General features: G+C 37.2%; 1 protein-coding gene across 2 annotated transcripts in view; it reads left to right on the forward strand.

Moving 5' to 3' along the window:
- Positions 1-23,880, forward strand: part of SLC2A9 (solute carrier family 2 member 9) — a gene marked incomplete at its 5' end in the record, with an annotated part of 102,885 nt that extends 79,005 nt beyond the window's left edge. For both annotated transcript variants that reach the window (XM_084285428.1, XM_084285427.1), the window contains 2 exons: positions 5,296-5,423; positions 22,410-23,880. In XM_084285428.1, the coding sequence (XP_084141554.1) occupies positions 5,296-5,423; positions 22,410-22,667 (386 nt within the window). In that variant the 3' untranslated portion in view covers positions 22,668-23,880. The remainder of the gene's footprint in view (positions 1-5,295; positions 5,424-22,409) is intronic.
- Positions 23,881-24,843: the final 963 nt, after the last annotated feature.

Genomic DNA, 24,843 nt, shown 5'->3' on the forward strand with positions numbered 1-24,843 from the left:
TCTTCAGATGGTACAAATTAATGTGGTTAACTAACTATATTGTTTTATACAAGCCAAGTGCCTGTTTTGCTTAATTCAGTAGTACATGAGATCAACAGTTCTGCGGAGAGCTGCAGATAGATAAGAGAGTCTGCAGCATGAAGCTATGACTCAGTACACACATATCACACATTCTGCTCCCAATTCTCTTAACGGGATTAGCTAGGCAATACAGTCGTCCCATCTGAATACATAACACTGTTATTTCGTGGGGTATTATTCCACCACATAGAATGTACAAGATTACACAGCATCTCTTTAAAGATCAATATATTTTAGAAAATTCTTGTTCTATCTGTTGACCTATAGACATGGAAAACATTCACAGTTCGTATTGGGTGCCTCACTAGCAGTTCTACAGTACGTACTTTCCAGCATTTTCATTTGTTTGTTTGCATTTTTGTGTTTTGGTAGCTAAGGTCTGAATACAAACAGACTTTTGAGGTCTCAGTGAAGAATACTAGGTTGCTCTGCCAGGTTGCTTTCTTGCAGGAACTTTGTCTGACTTTCATTCCTCCCCACCATAGCTGTCCTCTAGAGTTGTCTTCTTGCACTTGAATTGCACATACTGAAATCTTTCACTGAGATGGTACTCTATTTCCCAACCCTATTAGGATGTATCAGTCTTCTCCACCTACATACCTTGCCTTGCAGTCAACTTGATCTTGTGTAGAGCTGGCAGACATTTTTTAGCAAAACAGAACATTGTTGAAAAGTACTTGCCTGATTTGTCAAAGCATTTCATTTTGAAGATATTTTTCTTTCAGAGAACGGGGCAGAAAAGTCTGGGAGCTCACAGTTTTTAGGATTTCCAGGCCCTCCTGTTAGAAAGGCACTTGGCTGCATTTCGAGCTGCAGGGCTACAAAGCCTAGGGCTCACAAGATGCCAAATACTGCCTGAATACATGGAGCTGTGTCCTGAGCCTGTGTTGAAAGATGAGCAGGGGGCTCAGGGTGTTCCTTTCTCATCATTAGTTCTTAGGATGCAAAGACTCTATTGACTTTAGAGGCAGTTTATTAATATAATAAATCTCCCTCATTTATATGAGGCATTTATTCTCTTAAGTTTCATTGCATAAATCATCTATGACGTTAACTCCTGGATAGGTAATGGATAGAAACAGAATGAGGATCTCAGCATTTTCCTTCATTTTTCATGTTTTTTGTATTCATATTTTTGTAATGAACCAAGTAGCTTCTGCTAAGCAGTATTTGTAACTGCTCACTGATCAAAACAGTAACTATATGCACTTATTTTTTCACAGGAAAATATGCTACTTGTTCAAATCTAAATATATATTTGAAAAAAAAAAAAAAGAATAGAATAGAATAGCATAGCATGTATAGCAAGAATAGTATTTCAGTTATATCATTCCAATTTCATGTATAAAAGACTGTTGGGTTCAGATTCTGGATGTTTACCAGCAAGTGACATTAATTCTAAGTGTAACTGGACAAATTATGGAAGGAAATGACTAAAATACAGAGATATAGAGGTTTTGTTGCATGTCAAATTGTGTTGTGTAGGCATAGTCTAGTTTAATTAAGCAGGCCATTGATATACAAGGCCTATAATAAGAGATTTGCAATTTTCAGTGGAGGTAGCATTCTAACAGATATAACAGTCTTTCTTTAGTGCCACTGCAGTCTGTTAAGAGCTTCTTCCATTATATTCACTGCAATGCTGAAAATAACAAAGAATTATATAATATAATAAAAAAGAAATGAATCACTATAAGCATTGCAGTCAATGCATTACCTGTTTAAATTAATGTTCAGAAGCTACCTTGCTGAAAAACTCCTACAGGAAATCGTATTATATATTTTAATTTATGATTAGAGCTAAAATAAAGCTGTTTCACTGAAAAATGCATGGAAAGTATTTCAGTGGAAGTATTAATGCCAGGTTCATTCCCCATGAGAAAGGATATCAGTTAGCTTTTTGGTGAAACCATTTCAACCATGTTCAAACACGTATTATGGTTGCAAAATTCATGACAAAATTTTTAAAGACTGTTTCAAAAAAGCACAGTAGATTTATTGGATTGTTTTTAGCTGTAGTTCCCAAGCATCTATTGAACAGAAATATATAGATAATTAATTCATAGGAGAGCTTGCAATGAGACTGGCTATAAGGAATGTTTGGTGAGATGCCATATCATTGTGATGACCCTACTACTCAAAAAGCAAGGTGGAAAATCTTTAGATTTTGTAGGGTCAGTGAGGGAGGATCAAGCCTGTAGCTGCAGACTGTAATGGCATACTCTACAACCTGGGCTGACCTACTCAAAGCATATTGCAGCTTCCTCCAATCCCATGCACCCAGATTTCTTTCTCAAAGAAACCAAGTTAAGAAGGGATCCTTGAGTACACCTCTGCACCTTGAAATGACTGGGGATGGGAGGATCCCTGGGGCTATGAGCTTAGCTGATTTCATGTACCTTTGCTGTTTGTCTTAAGGATTTACATTTTTCTTTCTACTTGCCCTAAGTTCCATTTCATTTCATTCAGCTGAGGAGTGTGTTCTTCTCAATGATGTGGCTCTTGGCAGGTATATGCAACCCCTGCTCTGACTCTTACTAAGATCAGGTCTCTGCTCTTCCAGGCATATAGCACTATACAGCAATGACCTGGCTTCATTCAGTCATTTGTTTCTAGGCCTGGTCTGTGTTTCAGCTAAACTGCCAATTATTTTTCAGGCTCCTTGATTCTTCCATACAATTCCTCTTAAGTCATTCCTCTACAGAGATTGACTTTCTCTGTTGTGCAATGTTATAGAAATTCATTTCTATGCCATGAGAAAATCTGGAGGTCTGTCTGTGCCACCTTTCCCAATTCCTGATTTACAAAACATTTAGAGCTCAGAGGAGCTGCTAATTTCTTTTTTCTTTTTAGATTTTGCAAAATACTATTTTATTTTACTATTTTTAATTGATTATTTTTGCAATTAGATTGAAGAGCTTTTGTGATAATCATCACTAAAACTTTTTATTAGTCATGCCTAATATGTATCTAGAATTTACATCTGAATTTCAAATTTTTTTTCTTTTTTTTCTTTGTTTTTACAAATAGTGCCCATGCATTTTTGTTTTCATAACATTTATGCTTTCTGATGTTTCTGTCCTTTTTTTTTTTTTTTTTTTTTTTTTATTGTTATTTCTCTTGCTTGCCTCTGGCTTTTTTCCTCTCTTGTACAATGTGTATTGTTCTAAATGGATCTAGAACAGCATTTTTTATTATATTGACAAGAACAGCAACACCTCTGTAGATTGTCCTACAGCAAAGGCATGACAGAATAAATGACCATAAATAAATCATCTTACATGGTTTCTATGTTTCCAGTCCTTCACTTCTCTCTAAGGAGCAAGTGCTCTGGCAAACCACTGCCTTGTATGGCACTTGTGACCTAAAACAGATACTGACAGAACAGATGTGATTGTTGTTTTGCCTGCCATAGCTTAGGATTTGAACCCAAATACCAAATGTATGACAAAATGGGTACTGGAAGCCACCAAAGATTGATAGAACATATGTTGCTAGAATTTCAATAGTTATACCTCTTCTGCTGTTCATTCTGCATTGTCAAAGCGCTGTTGGCAGAGGTCACATTTGTTGGTTAAGAATTAGGTTCTACATGTGGCTTGCAGAAACACATTAAACAGAGGCATGGATGGCCTCATCTCCCCATGTTTCTGTTTTCTATGTATGAAATAGGAGGAAATATTTATTTGCTGTATACTTTTTAAAGTGTAATTTATACTGACTGTCTTTAGGACAGAAAGCTGGGTTTGTTACAGTTGTAGATATATTCTCAGAAGAAGTCACATTAGTTGATAAAGGAGAGTGATGCCTATTAATGTATAATCTAGCCTTTGGCTGCATCACATTGCCTTTCTTTTACACTCGTATTCACAGTCCCTGCATTTGAAAGATATGAAATAGAGGAATATCTGACACTGTGTGTCATTTGCATGTCCTGTTACATGTTTGCAAGTTACTATCTCATACTGCTGATAGAACAGCTTCTGATGCATGTGTTTAAGTGCAATGCCACTGAGCACAAGGGGCTACATGAAGACCCAATGGGTGGGCGAGTCTTCAGTGTTGTTTTTGTCTTAATTTATGTGTATTTTGGAAGCAGGATTGTTACAGAGACTTTTGAAAGAAGGTGTATCTATTTACATGTTTTTGATTACTAAAGCGCCTAAACCAGAGAAAGGATTGAGATAATAGATGTGTACACCAATCTTGCCTACAGAGCTAAGTGATAATGCAGAAAATAAGGCATAATAATAAAGGCAGATATGAAGTTCTTGAGGTAGAAATTGGTAGCACCAGAATAATGAAAACCTGACTGAGGTCATGAGGTTTATATTTTTCCAAACTGCTGTGAAAAAATTCTGCAATCATATGTGTGTCTGATGTGCAATATTAACTAAAATAAGTATACAATCAGCAAATGCTTTATTCTATGGAAACAGAAATATTTCTATAGAAATATCCTATTAAAAGGAAGGAAGCAAAAGATAAATTGAGACTTTCAGATACTAGACAGCTACACCCTGGGGGTTACTGTGAGGCCAGCAATATGCCAGTGCTGTACAAAATAGTCCACTGTTTAAGTGGAAGGAAACATGAGTGACAAATGTAGTAAACAGCTGAGCTTGTTATTATGAAGGTCAGAGTCCTTGGCTGATGGGAGAAATAGACCTTGCCAAAAGTGACAACTAGTAAGGGAATTTGTTAAATAAACACCAATGAAAAGTATGCCTATAGAGAGGCAAATGTTTTGCCTTCTTATTGCTAAAATAAAGTGGGCAACAGCTATTAAAAATTTTGCTTAATCTCTTTGGTCCTGTCTTTCCAATTGTTAATGTCTAAAAGTATTTTGGAATATTTCTTAGTTTTCAGAATTTTGAACTTTTATTAGAAAATGTAATTTTTATTTTTAATAAACAGCTTCTCATGTGGTATTCTCGAAGTTGTATGAATTCTCCGTACTCTTACCTGGTTGCTGTCACTGAAAGGATGTAAAACAGTGGTGTGAAAGAGCAAAATGTCACATTCCTCTAAAGCACAGTTTTGACTAATCACATTTTACTGGCTCAGAAGCCTCTGTGTACACTTGAAAAGAGAACTGTAGAGCAGTGCTAGTCACTGAGTTTTGTAACACGGAGCGTGTTTGTCTCTATTATTAAAGCAGCTATAGGCAGAGGAAGTTTACTAAAATCACCACCTTCTTGGACCCTGTTTCAGGTGGGATTCCATTTGTCCTCACGGGAGAGTTTTTCCAGCAGTCTCAGAGGCCAGCCGCTTTCATGATAGCTGGGACAGTCAACTGGCTCTCCAACTTCGCAGTCGGACTGCTCTTCCCTTTCATTCAGGTACTCAGCATTTTTGATCTCTGATATGCTGTGATATGGTTGATATACTGTGGCATATGATGTTTGAATAGTAATTTTTAGGTAATAATAAAAGTCTTTTCATTGAAGCGAATGAAATTCCCACCATCTTTGTGATGCATTTCAATTGTACTACCCATGTATCTCATTGTTTGAACGTCTTAGAGAAAACTGTCCTGAAAAAAAAAAACAATAAATCTCTATATTGTATCAGTGGACAACCCTGTATGGCAAATTCCTCGTGGGAATGCTATAGCAATGTAGTTTGATGGCTATGTCCGGAAGTCACGGTCAATGATGATGATTATCCCTGCCTTCTTCTTCAGCCTTTAGACCACCCATCTTCTGGCTTATCCTATGCTTTGAGAATTCTTGTTAGTTCATTGGGGTATAAATGTTCTCTGCTCCTCCCACTTTTCTTCATGGCTCTCTTCTTTTCAGTCTCTGCTGACAGGCTTCTTTAGCTGGTTCCTTCTAGCTGCAGCCTAGTTTCTGCATGGATGAATTTTCTCCTGTCCCGCCTTCCCCAGGCTCCCATAAGCTTCACTTCTAGTGGATTGCTTCTTTATTTCCTTGGCTGAACAAGCGGAGGATTGAGGACAGTTTCCTTGAGACCTGTCTGACAACTAGTGTTTGTATTTTAACAGCATAAGTTTATTGTCTAAAAAATAAAAATGAATAAAATAAAATTCAAACCTTTACACAGAGCAGCATTTTCCCCCTCTGATTCCTATAAATACCTCATCTTGGTTGATGTGCAATTGGCAAAGGAGGCATCTAGCAGCTTCTCATTCAAAACCACAGTGAGGGCCTTTTCCTGATCATGCACTTCTCCCAGGCTCAGGTGGGAGCAGCTTTTCTGTCTCAGGAGCTGAAAGGCAGGTGATCAGTCCCATGAAAAACTTTTTAACGTTTTAAAAAGAGCCATCCAGCTTCACTGTTAACATTTTGTGTGAAACTCAAAACTACGAGAGAAAGTACAGAATTCCTAACTGTTTGCTTAAAATGCATGGAGGAAAATACAAGAAGCAGAAGAAGAGCGTAGAAAGGAATGAGTCCTCCAGACTGTCTCCAGAGAGATTTTGGAACATTACACTTCAGATCATTGATGAGTAATGAGATTTGAAAAACAGGCAGGGAGGTGATCCTGCTGTTTGTGCCTTCTTAAAACTGAAAATTGTATGATACATTATCATATGCAATACCATACAACATGTCTTACTCTAAGCCTTTATATATTAATTTTCACTTGAGAGTGGAACTGCTTTTTCTAAGTAGCAGTGTTTGAAAGTAGTATCTGTTAGAGATAATATATGGGAGAACTTGAAGGCATTATAAAGTCTGACCCTTGATCTAAGTTTGACACCATTTCATATTTCTTTAAAAGGAAAATGTCTCCAGTTATTGTGATTACTTGGATCACCTTCAAAAGTTAACATGATTATAAAGGCTGTCATCCTTCCAAACTCTGTACTACTACTAACATTAGCTTCAATTAGACTGCTCAGAGCTATAAGAGTTAAGGGTTTATTTTAATGCTTAGTGAAATCAGCTGTTTTTTCACCAGTTTTATAGCTCAGAGTAAGGACTTGCAAGCTTAGACTTAAAAGTCTGACTTTCAAAAGGTGAGATTTCCAAAATCAAGTAGAGCTGACATAATTCTTTTCCCACTGAGGTCATTAGATCCAAATTCAGCAGATAAACAATTAGACAAATCCTCTGTGTTTTTGAAAACCTGACCTTAGTCATCAGCATCAGCCTGCTTATCCAGCATGTGGATGCTTCTGTGTAGTTTATTAGCTTTTACTCCAAAAAGACAGGGACTGACCATTGAAGCAGCACAGGAGAATGCCTCCTGCTCCGGCTGGCTGGGTACCAATGGTCCCTATGCTTGCCTCCATGGTGGCTGGGATGCCAGCAGGGAACAAAGTCACAAATCTGGGGCAGTATAATCAAAATAATTTTATTTGTGTATTTTTAAATAATATAGAAACACTTAATGAATAATTATTTTTCTCCAAAATTGCAGTTTCTACCTCCTGCTCAAAACCAAGGAGTTACCTGAGCTCCAGCTGTCAGTTGGATCTGAATTTACCCAATTCAGGACTCTTTCATTAGTGTAACCTTCTCTCTTGTTCTCCTAATCCCCCCTAGTAGGTCACCTGTTGGGAATTGTTTAAAAAAGGCTCTCAGTAAATTCAAGTAAAAAGGCAAACTACATTTTCTGTTTCTTTCACATGCATATTAAAGCTTTTTGAGTGTTTTAATATTCATGAATATGAAGTTTGCTGTTGCCTTGGGAAATTTATCATTTAGTGTCATAAAAATTTCTCTTTGAGTGGTTACAAGATTACCAGTTTAGTTTTAATGAAGGAAATTATATTTCTATATTACAAGGGTTTGGGTTTTCTCTTCTTTAAAAAAATAATAAAGAAAGAAAGCTTACAGTTTGCACCTGAAGATGAAAGCAGTGTTACTCGGACTGATTTTTTAAAGCTTTTTCACAAGATCAATCTATAAGATCTCCTCATTCCCTAACTTTCCATTTTTTCCTATTTCATTCAACCTTATTCTCAAAATTCAGCTTGTGTTTCTTTACAGATTGGCAATTGCCTCTCCTTAGCTCATTTTTGTAATTCTAAAACAGAAAAAAAAAAAAAAAAAAAAAAAAAAAGCTTTACAATGTCTCCACAGAATGAGTGAATAATCCCTTCTGTGTATTTAAATGCTAATCTGATTGTTTGAGAGACAGCAACCACTTTTTTGATCATTGCTATGCTTCTATAAAATTATCCCAAACTTCTTGGAAAAAATATATTAACATTAGAGTTATTCAAAAAAATCAAGCAGTAGTTAGTTTTCCAAATGTCACCAATTAATTAGTGTGAATGTCTAGATTTTCTCCCCTCAACCATCTGTAGTAATATGTAATAGAATAAAACACTGGCTTGTGTAATTTAAATCCTCCATTAAAATCTATGGATGAGATTGAAAATGTAGCATACAAATCAATTTTGACAAATTACAACTAATTTAAATTGTTGTTATGTTCCAGATCTCATCACTGCCAGTTTGAGACATTAGTTTGTGCAAGGAATCATAACTGAGGTTAAAATGACAACAGATACTGTAATGAATTTACAACTACATTTGATATTGTGTGATTACTAGAAGGTTTTTGATAATGGGTCTCAAAATCATGCACTTTCTTACATTTTTTTTTTAGTATAAAGTAAAATAATTTCAGAACCACTATTGCATAGGATATTATAACATAAAGAGAAATTGTAAAAGGTCTGGTTTTAAGTCCAGAGGCATTTTAGACTTGTGTTCAACATAAATCTTGATCTTGAGAAATGTCAAACATCACCTTGAGTGGTACTCAACACTGTATCTCTTCCATTGCCTTCACTTGAGAATGGATCATAGAATCATTTAGTTTGGAAAGATTTAAGATCATTAAGGGATCTTAGGTCCAACCATCAACCTAACACTACAACTCCATTGTTAAACCATGTCCACCATCTCTTAAATACCTCCAGGGATGGTGAATCCACCACTTCTCTTGGCAGACTGTTCTAAACAACTGCTGGTGCAACTTGAGGCCGTATCCTCATGTGCTGTGTATTGTCCCTATGTATAATATTCACTTCAGCATTTTGAAATAGCGTTGATGAAAATGGGGTTCTAGCTTCTTTATGATGTTGACATGACCCAGGGTAACTCAGTATAACAAATGTTTGAATGCAACATATTAAACTCAGAGCATTAATTTTCTTCTCCTGGTGTTCCTAGTATAATTTCTGTTTCCAAATGTTTTAGCTTCTGGGAATATAAAACAGATTCTCATTGTGGTTTCTTTCTAAGTAAATGCTAAGCTAACTGTAACACCTGGAGCAAATGGAATATTGTAACACAGACTTCAAGTATTTGCTCATATTTGAAGAGAGTTTATGCTCAGTATGCAAACCTGTGAGTAATCAGCTTAGCTTTATTTTTTCATATGCAGAAAGCATATTGAAAATGAGCACCTGTAGTCATCCGCAACATATCATTCCATCATTTATTCGTATCATCTGTTGGGGATGGGTATAATACTCTGTGCCTCAAGTGAGCATGCATAGCAAACTAACAAAGATGTGAGCAATTATGGATATAATTATAGAATTGTCCCAGCTAGAAGGGAGCCCAGGAAGTTTTGGTTGAACCTCTTGCTCAGAGATGGCCAGCTGTGAAATCAAACCAAATTTCTGAAGTCCTTGTCTAGTTGTGTCTTGAAAACCTCCAAGATTGGGTACATCTCTGTTAGTTTTAAAACTTTGAGGACTCATTAATCACAACTGGCAATAGATAAAATGTAACCAGGGTTTGGTCATTTCTGAGAATAGAGTTTATCTCAGTTTTAAAAATTCAATATTATTCACTATCAATCCTGAGTTGGAATAAAACTCACTAAAAAATAAGTAAATGAAAAAGACGGTTATTGGGTTTATTATTTTATGAGAATCACTTTGTATTTGAATATTTGATGGGTGTCAAAAGGTGTGTGTGTTCGACTTTCCTTCTGTAAAACTAACTTTAGAAAATTAATCAGGAATAGTCCATGGGACAGAGGGTTTTTGTTTATCTTGAGAAAAAGGGATATTGTACTGTTAGATATATAGTATCAAAAAGAAATACTAATAGGACCATTTTATGTTCCTGTATAATGTGAATTTTGTGAACTTTGCACATGTGACATAGACTGAAAAATATTTGTAAAAGTGAAGTATAGAAGTTTGCCTTCAAGCTCCCCCATGTTCCAGAATAAGAAAGAAGCAGCCAAATGTTGCTTCCTGATGCACAGGTCTGTGGTTTCGGGGATATTTCTTGCTTTACACTTTGTGGATCAGTGATATTAATGGTCTGCAGAAGTCAATGTGAGGCAACCAATTTCTCCTTGAGAAAACGACAAAGGCTGCTTTGATGAGAACACATGAGTATCAATGATGCTACTATTATTTCTTGTAGGAGCAAGCCACTGTGAAAGTCTTTTGGTAAAATGTTTGGTAAAATGGTAAATGCTAAGGGTAAAACTTTCACTGTCCTATACTAAGAGAGCAGGAAGCCCACCATAGCTGAGATGTACTTGGGTGTAGAGGTCTCCCTCATCACAAGTGCCTCAGTTCCATCTCTGTTCTAATCTCATTAGTGTTGATATACAACTAAATCACAGCTCAAGATAATATACCTCCATCTGTCAGATTTTCAGTTTAAGTACACTGACTGAAATGAATAGCACTAGTAGAATAATTAGCACTTAGCTCTGTAATTTTTTTTTAGCTAATGGAACTGCTAAGGGGAAGAACAAATATATTCTTAATATATTGGTTTGGTTTTGGTGAGTGCATAAGTTTTAGTGAGTAATTCCAGGTATTTCCACATTTGTAATATGTTCATCTGGGTGGTTGGGCTGAAACATTCTTTTCAATAATGGCAGGGGGATTGGAAGAAGGTGATACATCAAGATCCCTCCAACTCAAACATATCTATAGTTCTATGGTTGTAGGTGTTTTATAAATCCTCTATGTTGCTAAAAAGTTTAGTATATGGCTTCAATTAATCTTTGACTAGAATACACAAAGAGGATTAATGAAAAACAGTGAGGCTGACACAGAGGGAGCAAAAGCATACCTGTCTTTAGACAGCATAAAGAAGAATTTTGAAGGTCTGTTCTTTGTATTGTGTGTACTTTCTTTCTAGCAATGTGCTTTTTAAATATAGACTTGTAGTTGCAAGCCTTTTAGAAATACAGTAATTACAGCAGTGGTTATGCAGCTTTTGTTTTTTCTTCCCAAGATAGTGCATTGTATGGCTTAAGTTTGCTGACTGTTGTTCAACATGTAGAGCCTGCTAGATATCAAATCTTATCTTTCATTCCTAGAGCCTGACTCCACACTGGGATTGTGTGGATGTTTGTGTAGTAGATATTGGAATAAATATTCTTTAAGCTCAAAGTCAGTTAAGAGCATCCTCATCACTTGTGGGAAGGGTGTTAACCTGGAAAATACACAAAGCTATTTCCTGCAGAGAGCTATTTGAATACTAAATATGGTTATATTAGGAACAATGTTAGTGCCTTCAGTTCTCTTTCTATACTAGCACTGTACACTCTCCAGTACAGATGCTGTATTTCTGCCCACTTCTCCCCACCCCAAATCAGCTTTGGGTTGCATTTGCACCTGAACTTCTCAATGCTTCTCAAAATACAGTCCTGAAATGTGAGAAACTTTGGGATTTACATCCCTGCTTATTTAGAAGCAGCGTGTTTAACTTCGAGTGGGGCTCTTGGACCCAGCTGTACAGGTGGTAGTGTTTACTGCTGCAGGAAGATGCCCTCAGGAATTTTTTTAATGTCACTAAGGGCAGAGCTGCCAGATGCTAATATCATTTAATCTGCAAGACTGAGCATAAAGTACTCAATGGTAGATAAGACCACACATTCCAAAAGCCAAGTGATGGCAGTGGTAGTGGGATACTCTTTCTATGCAATTGCTGAAATTTTAGAGCTCTCTTCTTCTGTACAAATGAGTGACGTTGAATGAATTGGAGCCTCTAAATGTGCAGCATCTTAATCTGAAATAGGAGTCTTTAGTTCTGCTTATGTAGAAAGAATAAAGAACTTGAAAGATTTTAGTATGTACTTTCAAAAGAGGATGCTATTTTCTTGCTGCCTACACCATATACAGCAGCTTGCCTGTTTGGTCAGAGCTGAATCCTAATAGCAGTGAGAAGACCCAACTCCTCAGCTGCATGTGGTCCCATCCCAGGAGGCTTCTGCTGCCTCTGTCAGATCTGAACTGAGCCTTGTTTTCCAGGTTTCTGAAACACTCATGAAGAATATTAAAGCCTTTTTATCAAATTCCATTGCAACAAAATGGATTATTTTATTGATTGCTACAGTGAATGTGAAGCTCACATTTAATGAGGTACAGCACAAAGTCCTCTTAATCAGCAAAGCATTACAAAGGGGTTAGTTCAGCCAACAGCTTGAGCAGGGAGGTGCTTTGATACCCAATTTAGGTTTCCAGACATACCTGACCCACTTCCAGTTGCTTATCCATCCTCTGTTTACCTGGGTCCAGATCTGTTCTGGTCATTATTGCCACTTGGAAGTAAGGTGATGAAGCAGAGCTAATTCATATTATATTTTAAGGTAGCTGCATCAAGAAGGAAGTCACACAAAGTTTTTAACCATGAGAATAGTGTAACTGTAATGCTGTGTGTAGCTTGCCCATCACTGTAGATCTATAAAAGACAGGCAGACAGATGTCCATCAGGAACTGAGACTACTTTACTAATGGGAATGGACTGGCTGGCATCTGCATTGGTGGTTTCCTTTAATTTTATTGACATTTTGAAGCCTTCAGAACAGGAAGTGTCTCATTAAGTGTACACACTAACTGTACACACATGCGGCTCACTAGGCTCCTTTAAGCTTTTTTTTTGTGTGTGTGTGTGTGTGTGTGTCACTGTGGTACATCAGTAATCCCTGCAAGAAGGGCTGTTTCAGGTTGTGGTGGCAGAATGCCAAATCCAAAACAGTGAGATGACAACTGCACTCACTCCTTTCTTGGAATTCATGAGGGCAAAGTGGGAATAATGTAAAATGCTGAGAAATTATAGGAGAAAGCAAAAATGGCGATGGAGTAAAAGAAAGCAAAGCTAAATATATTCCATCTGGAAAAAAAAAATGTGAGATAGGGAAGGCTAACTGAACAACTGAGGACAGAGAAAAGTTCACTTATTTTCTCCAGTTCAAAAGGATTCGAATGTTAAGCTCCTCTGGCACATCAGAGAAAATGTCGTGAATTTCAGAACAACTTGAGCAAGAATCAAGAATCCAAGGAAATGTGAGGAATTTCTAACCTGAAGTCCTTCAAGGTTATATTAGTCATACTTTTGTGAGCTTATTACTGCTTAATATATTCTCTTTTTTATGGATAACAAGAGGAAACAGACCATTTTCCCTTTGGCAGTAGTGATTCATTGACCAAAAAGGAAGGAAAAAAAAAAAAAAAAAAAAGAAACTGACCAAAGGAACCCTTGAATTCTTGTCAATTTTAAGGTAAAGGCAGCATCAAATATGACTGACTGACATCAGCATCTCTATTTGCTAATTGCACTAGAGTGTATTTCACTTTTACAACACTAAACTAGCACTGAAGGTTTGCAGTAGCTTTCATATTTCTCGATAAAGTATTCAGTGATGAATTAAAAATTGCATCTATTTCTGTATTAACTTTAATCGACTTCAGCCTTCACCCATCAGTTACTTTATTTGTTGCAAATTGTTGTTTGCTTAATATCCTGTTGAACAGAACAGAGTGGAGGTTTTGATACATTTTTAATTATTAGCTGAAGAGCTCAGGTGAATATATTTCAAGCAGTGGCATTTATGTAAGTCACTCACAAACCATAAGGAGCTTATCATTCTACATGACATTTATTCCAGCTAAAGAACATATAAAGCATACGAATGGCTAAAGAACATATAAAACAAACTTGTCTGCTTGTCTATAAGCCTTCTGCTTTCTCTTTCTCACAGGCACATCTATAAAAAGAAACTATTTCCCAAACATTCAGATGAACAAATTCAGGCATACCCTTATTAATTTAGCCAGACTCAATTTTATTATTTGTGGATCAATTTTATGTTGCTGGAAAGAAAATCTGGGGCCTTGCCTGACTTTTCTGGAGCTTGTGGTTCAAGAATCTGTTTTAAAGAGTGAGTGATAGGAATGGTTATGCTCAGTAGTGAGTGGTAGGAATGTTTATGCTCAGGAGGTGCTGGATTGTGGAGGGCAGGGACGTAGTAAATGAGAAATTCAAGTATTAATATATGTGTGAATAGGTGTAATGAGCTGAAGCAAAAAGATGGGACAACAAACTACAGCAGCAGAAAAATGCTTGAAAACCCCTGGTACAATAGTGTTCAGCAAGTGTTCAGCTGTTACTCTTCAATAAAGCTTGCAGGACAGACTTCTGTAACCAGATGGGGGTTACATGTTCCATGTTATCCGGGAACAGGTGCTGTTTATTTTTGCAATACATTGTGAAAATGCAAAGAATGTAATACATTGTGAAAATGCAAATAAAATGCAAAGAATTACTAAGCATTAATAATTAGCAATTAATATCAGGACATAACAAGTGAATATGTTATTTTCGCTACATGCTGATGCATTCTTATTTCTTATTTCGGTTTGTTTTATTAGACTGTTCTGCGGCACTTAAAGACTACATGGTAAAGTAGTAGTGTGCTGCAGGACAACTTAGCAGATTCTTCCAGAAGTTTTCTGTCATAATAATTTCACTTTCCAAAAGACTGTGCAGAATCTGTTTTTAGGTGTTAAGGTTATGGTGTATATTCACTGCATATTCGAAAAGCACTCACCAAAAGATCACTATGTTTTTTATTGAAATTAGAATCTTTCCATGGATACATTAAGCTACGTAGTAGAATAACAGCTTTCCTAGTGACACACTGGAAACAGATGCAAGCCAGAGAGGATGGAGGGATATCACTCATTTTTGACCGCCTTGAATGTAATTGGGGGTTTGTATTGGTTCTTTAAATACCTCTCATTACCTGTTTCATAATAAGTATGTTTAAGGAATAAAGAGATGGAGGAAGAGAGGTTAAAGAGATAAAGGGGGGGCTAAAGAGATGGAGGAAGAGGCACAACGATACATTTTGGTACTGACCACATCCCCATAACATGTGCTTTTCCCAGCCGTTGCCTGCTGTTCACCCCACTGCCCCATGTGTATCCCCCTTCTCCCTGGGTTATGGTTATGGCTGGCTGAGCTTTTTTTTGCCTCCCCTTTGTACCTTTCTTTACTAGCCCCATTGCCATCTTCATGTAAGCTTTCAGTCTTCTGAGCATGCTTAAGCTGGGGGAATACCTCTGTCCAGTGGCTGCCAGGAGCTCTCCTTTTCCCTCCCTGCCCTGCAGAAACCAGCTGCTGCTCTGGATTTCTCTCTATCCCAGCAGAAATTTTCCAGAACAACTCATCTTCAGGCTTTCCTTCTAATACAAATGTTTCCAGGGATGACAGAGCAGATCCAGCTATGATTACAGGCTTCCTAAGTGGAAAACTGATTCTACTAGGTGGAGTTCGACTTTTAAGTGAGGCACTGTGGGGCTGCATGCCAACAGCAAGGAAAGAAAGAGTCTGAATTCAATAAAACTGTTGGCAAAGCGGTTGGTGGAGGTTTTCAAATCTCTCTGCATGGATGTACTAGAAAATGATGTAGATCCCTGTCTAAATGACAAAGAAGAACTTAATTGTTGCTGCTGTTTCATAAGAAAAAGAAAGAGGACTTGAATGGAGCACATTTAGAAATGGGAATTCTCCATCTTCCAGGCCTGCATATAGTCCTTGAGGACTGCAGTGATTTTTCCTCTTCTCTTACATCTGCCACAGGAGAAGCCTGTGTTATCCCAAAACAGGAGACAGGCATCATTCTCTTGCAGCATTTTTGCAGCAAGGCTGAGGCAACAATCATAATAAACTGCATGATGGTTTGCAGCTCTGGCAGAGCAATAGCACAAAATATCTCATTTTTGCAGGGACTAATAAAAATCACTGTGTAGTTTGAATGGTTGTTCTGGTTATAAAAAAACATTGATTTTATGAAGTCGTAATAGTTACATGTATCTGCTGTCATCTTTTCTGTGCTGCTTCCCTGTAAATGGAAACTGGGTCCTGTTCAAAAAGTAGGTATATATTGTGCTATAGATCCCAGAGATGAACATTCTAACTTTATATAAAGGACCTGCATAAAATGCTTACGTTATAGATAGGTGCCTGGCTCTTCAGGCTGGGGAACCAAGCAACCGACATAAATGACCTCTGTAATTCCTTTCTGGTTCAGAAAGGCAATGGAAAACAATGTGCTTTTTACTATGGATAGATCTGATGCCAGCTTCAATAATACCTGACAAACTGATGGGATGTTTGGGGCTGTCCTATTCCACCCCATCAATGTCCCATAGAAAACATTAGAAAAAGCTTTCTAATAAGCAACAAACATTTTTAATGCCTTTGCTCTCAGAAAAGTAAAGCAATGAACAGAGAAGGTTATTAAGGAGATTGCATAATAAATAGAGAATGTATAACAAAAGGATCGTTTTAAATATTTATTATGAAGAGCTGCCTGTATCTTCTGTAGCTGTAGCTGGAAAACACCTTTTCAGTGAAGAAATCCTTGGCATTGAGTGCTTCTGTTTGCCTAACCTTTCTGCAAAAGGGCAATAAAATTAGGGCATGGCTGTAGATGTGCAGCATACTGCAGCCTGTCACAGTCAGATGTGCCCAGTTGCTGAGCTGGTGGGTAGAGATCTAATTCTGGTGCCCTGGTGTAGGAGGTCAGGGTTGGCACTCTGGTTGCCAAATGCTGATGCTGAGAGGCAGAGGCAGCTACTGAGATGACAAGAGAGTAAAACAAATAGCTGGGTGGAAGGTCACATCCCCCAGATAGTGCATGTTTTTACTAGCTGGCTTTTTCAGTGAAGGATTCAAAGACAATACTGTTTGAATCTTCTTAGAACCTTTCTATTTACATTAGAGTAGAAGGCATATGAAAGAAGTAGAATACAAATTATCACTAGTTGGAAATTGAGTAAGCATTGATTTTCTTTTATTTTTAAACTGAATTAGGTGTTTTGAAAAAATAACATGCTTGGATCTGTGATCCAGATGGAGCTCAGTATAACATGAGATACGGGTGCCACACGGCTCGTAGCCTTAGTTTAAATTGCTTACTAGTGTAATGGAAAGACCTGCATGTGTGTTTATTTTGCCCTTTTCAGAAACTAATTTATTTTCCCCTGTGAGGTAGTACTTCTGAGTTGCTATACATTTTACCGGAGGCTCTCTTGCACATTTGCTCTTTTTCTTCCTTATTTTTACACTTGAGATTTTTCCTCTTGTACATTGAAATTCATTTACCCATCACGATTTTCTTCGGGTTTTCATTATTTCATTAATGCATAATACTACTTGATGACTTTTTCTATTATGCAAAAATTTCATTAGCAAAGGTATGCATAGAAGTTTATATGTGGATTCCCTCAATCAAGCTAATTTAAGTTTTCGTATATACATCTGATATTTAAAGTAACTGATATTTAAAGTGTATCTGTACTTAGGGAATTGGCTAAAGTTCCCTCAAAGATGAAATGAAATGAAATGAAATGTGGGCTATCAGAATGTTAAATTTTTTTTTTTTAAAAAAAAAGCTCATAATTAGTAGCAATCACCTTCAAGTGTAAAATATAGAGACGTTAACTTTTTGAGGAGGTAATAAAAATGTGAGGGTTGGGGTTGAAGTTGTAGTTCATGCCTTTGAGAATTGCTCTATTTTTTACTTAAGAAATACATTTAGTATACTATATTTTAGTGCTTTGTCCTTGTTCATTGTCCTGCACCTTCAGTAGAACCTTAAATTATGTCTAGATCTGAAGAAGGGCAAAGGGTAAAGGACATGTATTCTCTCATCCATTTGTTTCAGTGGGTTACACAAATTTGAAGCAAAGCAAATAAAGTCAAATGTCTACATGAATAACTGTTCTGCTGCTGATCTTTTTAGTAAGACATCTAACCCTCATTATTTGACATCATCACTTCAAAAATCCAATTTGACCCTTATCTAGTGACTCTAAACTTCATGGTAACCTCCAAATGCAGGCATCCATTGCCAGTGCCAAAGGGGCTGTGACATTGCAAGGGGAAAATTTAGAGGCAGAGAAGGTAAAGGGATTCATCTGTCATCTGCATAAAGCTGTATTGCAGGAATCTCCTGGTTTTTTTTTTTTTTTTTTTTTTTTGGTTGGTTGGTTGGTTGGTTGGTTTTTTGTTTTTGTTTTTTTTGTGTGTGTGTGTGTTTTTTGTTTGTTTGTCTGTTTGGTTTTGTTTTATTTTTTGTTTTTTGTTTTCCCTTCCCATGGAACTTTTAGAGAAGAAATCCAAAATGATTATATCATTGACTTCCTTATTGTGAAATACAAAAGGAAATAAGAAAACAAAGGTAACAGCAGCAAGTCCTAGTGTAAGACTCTAGGGCAGCCTAGAATATCTATTTTCCCATTTTCATTATCTGATTTGGAAGAATTACCTAAGTGCTTTGACTTTGATTCCTTTTTGTGGTAATCAAATGCATGCATTAAGTGAATTTTTTCCTGGTTTTCCACTTTTCGGCAAATTCAGAGCCTTGACCAGCTGTGGAAATTCAGGGAGGATAAAAATGAGTAATTCAAGGCAGCGCATTTATAGAAACATTATGTTTTAAACACCTTCCTTAGAAAACTAATACAAAAATAGAAGGTGATGACTTTAAAAGTTTATGGTTAACTTTCAAATATCCTGCGTGTCAGTTACCCTTACTGTACTTTAAAAATGCAGTGTAAATCCTGCCTTGGAGAGGATTTAGTAGCCTGCTGACTAATCAGAAACAGGCTGTATGTAACAGGTGCTTTCCTGGAGAGACTGCAGCTATAAGCATGTTCACTCTCGAACTCTATGCCAGGAACCTGGGAGGGCAGGTGACCTTCAGGAACCTGTGGACAGCCTGGTCCTTTAAGGACATTCCTGTGTGTATCTGGTATTGACTCTGAATGAATATCTGCAAGCCTATCACGAGGTGGAGCCCTGGTTATTCAGGAAACCACCTAAAACATTTGGCAGCTTTAAATTTCAGTTATTCATGTAGGATGGCACACTGAAGAAATGATGGATACAGGTTTCATTGGAGTAATATGAATAGTACATACTTTACATAATGCAATTAAGAGAAAGTTCAGAATTTTCATGGAACAAAAACATAGATCCATTTTCCAGCCAGATCTATCTATCTGTACCTTTTTTGTAGTACCCATCATTCAGTAACTCACCCTTTTCCCAGCTCTTTATGCTATCTTCAGCATCATTTGATGGACACATCAGATATCCTGTGGCCAATCCGTTTATTGATCCCCCCACTCTGGCACCAATCAATTCAGAATATGTCAGAAACTGATAAAAGTGAATTAAAAATCTAGTCTGAGCTGCATCCCACCCATGCCCCATTAAGGGTTTCTTTTGAGTTAGGATGCAGGATTTGACATTTTCCTTCTGCTTTATCTTGTACTTCTGTTCTACGTCCTTTATCAGTGTGCAGTATAGATGTAAGATTTCATGCTTATAATGAGTAATTTAATTCACATTCTTCTGTGCTGAATACAGGTTCAGGTGATATTAGCCGAATTCTGAGTTACAAAAGGCTTATGAATATAAGTGTTTCTCTTTTCCGGGTGTGTAAAATGATAACCAGCTTTAAAGAAATATTATGACTGAAGACTAGCTGGTGAGAAAAAGGCATTTTGTGATTGCTCTGCAGTCCAGGAATTAGGGCTCCATTGTGCGAATCCTGCTGAATACAAGGACTACAAAGTCTTGGTCTCTTACCGCAGAGCTCATTTGTAGAATTTATAATAAAATATAATTTTTAGCTTATTCTCTGTGGAACTTCATCTGGAGGCCCTTGGAGGGCTATGTCTAAAGGGATCTGCAGAAATTAAAGATATCAAGTTTATTACCAATAAATGTAAATACACGATGTAAATGTAAATTACCGATCCATGTAAATACATGATGTAAAATAATTGAAAATAAGCTATAAACTCAGTTCAATTATGAAAGGTTTAAGGAAACAGATCAAAGAAGATAAACACTAATTCAGATAATGGACTGCAAAGAAATAAACATGAGTGAGAAAGGAGGGAAAAAGCTTGTGGCTGTACCACCAAGATACACAGATGTCAAAGCTTAGTCAAACAGGGCATTAATGGTTCATTTTCATCAAGGAGAAAGTTTTGTTCAATAAAGATTTTAGAAAAGGAAAAATGTGATTACATATTGGAGCCTTATCATTCCACTGAACAATTTCACATGCAGAAAACCCCAATGAAAAACTTGTATTCTTAACATGACAGAATGATTTATGAGGCACTGTGAAGTTGTTTTCTCCTGTCTACTAAATCCATTTGATTCTGCCTCTGTATAAACTTGAAAGTCATATCAGTTCCCTTCCCAGAATATTTTCCCCCTCATCACCCATGCTCATTGTTTTGTGATTGTCAGGTTGTTCAGGAATTCATGCTTCTAGGATTTAACAAAAAAAAAAAAAAAAAAGTATTGATAATTTCAAGAGTCCATAGGCAGTATTTCAGAAGATGCACTTTCCAGCTTTTCCTATTACAGACAGGAATTGAAGGGCTGAACTAGGTGATGAATTATCCATGGAAAACTTTGTGGCCAGGCAGGCTGGCTATCAGCCATAGTATAAAAAAGCTGTGGCAGAAATTTTTGTTGTTGTTGTTTTCTTTCATTTTCTTTTTCTATGCCAGATATGATGTATATATTTCTATGTTTCACTTGCATATATTGAGCAAGTGACACATAAAAGTAGTCCTAAGAATTTTATAAACCCTTAGCCCCCAAGCAGGGACCTTACCCAGCCTACACTATAGAGCTGAGATAACTGACAGTGATTAGAGTATATTAGAAAAAATGTGAAAAATTGGTGTTATTTCATTTTCTAGCCCTGTCTGGATTGTTTCAGATGCACACATTTAAAGGCATATGTAAATATGCCTTTATACTGTAAATATGTATGTATAGGAAGCTGTGTCTCCAAGGAACTCACAGCCAAAGGAAGCTTTAAAAAATGTTGAATAGGAGCTGTGTTTTCTCATGGTGATTTTGGGTTTGCTTCAGCTCCACATGGAGGATGGAGGAGCAAGGTGGGGCGGCGGCTGGTGCTTGTGGCAAGGGACAGCTCTCTGTGGAAGTGGCTAGAGAAGTAGTTCACTTATTCTTGTTTCTAGTGCCCTGGCACTCCTTAGCAGTCTTCTGCTTCCTCCTTCATGGGTGATATTCCTAGGGTAGCCCCTGCCTTGGAAAATATAATTTTACATCTGAGACATCCATTTGTCCTTGTATTCATGACCTCACACATGGCACCACAGAAAGATTGTCTTATTTGTGGAGATAGAGGTGCTACTTTTCACTAACTTTAGTCTTGTTAGTAAAAGCAAGTCAAAAATGTTTACTGGTTTTAAGAACACATAGTGAGGTAAATCAATAGAGGAAGGTGGAAGGTCAAAAAATCTTATGGGTATCCTGGACACTTTGACTTTCCTCAAAAGCTGTGGTAAGTAATTCTTACACTAGTCTCTAGCAGGAAAGAAATACATTCTGTGGTGGGTTTTTTTGTTTGTTTGTTTGTTTTTTTTTGGTTGGTTGGTTGGTTGTTTTTTTTCCTGCTATAAGTTCCTGTAACCTTCAAAAGTACACCAATGTCTGCCATTTGTTTGTTTTCCCTCATTTATTTTGCAAATCTCAAAGCTTGTAACAACTGTGATACGGATGCTCCTGGCTATGACAGGTTTCTCATGTGTCACGTACAGGCACATGATATTGCAAAAGCATGCCTCTTTTTTTGTACCTAGAAATGGAGAGGCAGTATTCAGAACAACCTGGTGAAAAACCTGCCTCATCTCCAGCAATACCACACGCGAGCAAGGCTCGGTTAGGCTGTGCAGGCAGAAAGAAGCAGCCTGCTTCCACCTGCACCCTTCATGCCTGGACCCAGTCTGGTGTCTCCCAGTGCTGCCCAGATTGCAGATCTGCACCCATCTGCCAGGAGCCTGCTTCTCTGTCTATGGGCTACTGGTAGTGTTGGAAGAACTGAAGATTCATGCATTTTTATGAACTTCTAAGGCACTGTGACTTGCAATGAATGCCAGCACTTACTGTACTTGCTTAAAAATTATGCCATGCCACTCAATTTTTCGTTCAAGTCATTCCTGATGTTGATTTTCTTCTGAGTTTTGTCCCCTTAGCATATGCAATGACCGTATCTCCTTTGTTTTCTGTTCACAGAGTGGTTTACAGACCTACTGCTTCCTAGTGTTTGCTGCCATCTGCTTCGCAGGAGCCACCTACCTGTTTTTTGTCCTGCCTGAAACAAAAAACAAGACACTCAATGAGATCAGCCAAGCATTTGCAAAAAGGAATAAGGTCTCTTTAGAAATGCAAGAAATGAACCACCACTCAGGAGAGAGGAAATCAAGTGCAGAGCAAGAATCAAACTTCACTTCTTCGGTGGACAATGGGGAAACCAAAAAAGGAATTGTGTAAAAACAACGATGTTCTTTCAGGGGGACTGGGGGAAAACATGTTCTTTTCATTCAGTATGTTTATAGCGGTGTACAACTTGTATTTTTAATGTGACAGCATGAACTGCTTCCTCCTTGAATACATTTTTAAGTGAGTACTGGTGAATTCATTAACAGCTAGGGTGAGTGTAGAGGAAGTGGGAGGCGGGAGGAGCAGCAGCTGTTTAAATAACTAAGAGCCAAAGTTTTCTTGGGCACCTGCAAAATAGGTGGTATGGCAACAGGGGTGGGCAATATAGACTTGAAGAAGAAAATTGGCCTTGGGGAGCAGAATTTGGCAGAACACAGCTGTGTGGTAATGGTGGGGTGTGTGTGCACTTGGCAGGAGATGAAAGGGAAAAGATCCCTGCTGGGATCAGGCTGCTGGGAATCAATGCAAGCAAACCTGAAATGGGACCAGCTTGCATTTCTCCACGTTTTCCAATGTGTCATTAAAGTTGCACGTGAGATTGAGTGCTTCAAAGAAGACTGGTGACACTCCCCTGACCCTGACCTCTGAGTCCATCTCCAGCTATTTTGGCTTTCCATTGCTTCATCCAAAAGCCTCCCAGCTTCACATAAATGGAGAGCTGCAGGTACTGATCAGTTTCCTCATCTCTCTCACAAATCCTGATCAACTAGTAATAGAATTGCCTGTAGTTTCGGAATTTGCTGGCACTGCATTTCTGTGGAAATTATTTATATATATAAAAGAATAGCTGTAGAATCTTTAATATGAAAGAAAAGCTAAACCTCACGGTCAAGTGAAAGAACACTGATGTATAGGGTGTATCAGTAAAAAAAATCAAACACCGTGTTTCCCAAGGGTTTTTGTTTGTTTCTTTTCTATTTTATTTTATTTTTTTAGTTTGGCTTTTCTTTTTGAGCTCCTTTTAAAACAACCCCTAGGAGCCAAAATTTCCCTGAGGCTCCATAAATGTAGTTTCTTAAAAATCAGATTTCCAAAGGAACTTGGATACCTATTTCTTATTTGAACATTAATTTTCATTTGGGCATTAGATTCTGAAGCTTTGAACCTTGTTCATGTTTATAAGTTTCTAAGCTATTTAATGCATTGTAAAACTGTCCCCAAGGTCTGCTTAATTTCATGATAGCAAGACTCAGCGGGCTGCCTGGTGTTAGGTGATCCGTTCCCTTACATTTGTGATATTTTTAATGAATATCATCTTTCCAGTTTGCAATTATGATAATGGTTTTTCTTGACTCTTCTAGGTACCTGGATGCTGAGGGGGGTAATAAGCACTTTTAAATTCAATAGATAACTTGTTTTGTATGAAAAGTCAGTAAGTCTTACAGCTGCTGTCAGTAAGGAGTAAGGCAAAGAAGCAAGTGCTGCATTTAGGTGGAATCAGCTGCTTCCAGAAGTAATATTTAGTAATGCAGAAATTTGTGATTTTTTAAATATATATATATATATTCATATATATACTCATATATATTCAAAATATAAATGTATATATGACTATACATATATTTACATATATAAATGTGGAACAATATTTTCTTGTTTTGCTCAGTACTTGTTTTGCTCAGATTTCCCCAACTGACAAGCTGCTTAATGTTTTGTTTTATACTGTAAATTAAAATCAGAGGTCCTGATGTTCGGCTATCACCAGTAAATGTTCTATAGGTTATACTGTGATTTATTTATTTGTGGCTTATTTACTACACACATTGTAAGCTGACAACACAGATTACATGATAGGGCAATTTCACTACCAGGTAATAGAAGAAAAATTGATCTGAGACTTTATGCGTGGATTTCTGCTATTTTACTGTGACAGAAGTACATAAACAAGTAAGATGAAATGAAAGATACATACAAGGAAAAGAATTAAGAATGAAGATTCAGATTTACGATACTGGTGCTATTCTTAAGAAACAGTAAATCAAGACGATACCAACTGATAATCAGATATAGAAACTAATCAAATACTATGGAAGAAAACTGAAGAAAATTGTCTTCAATAACCACTTCCAAAATTGTATATGTAGCAAATGGACATGTCATCTTTCAGTGGCTTTAGTTGCTTAGTCCATGTGTTACATGAGCTTGTTAAGTGCGTGGCTGTGTAAAAAAAAGAGCTTGAATACCACCCCTCCAGACCATTTCAAGAATAAATTCTTCCTCTTCTGCC

The sequence above is a fragment of the Netta rufina genome, assembly GCF_964035555.1.
Source record: "Netta rufina genome assembly, chromosome: 4".
In the NCBI taxonomy this organism is placed as follows: domain Eukaryota; kingdom Metazoa; phylum Chordata; class Aves; order Anseriformes; family Anatidae; genus Netta; species Netta rufina.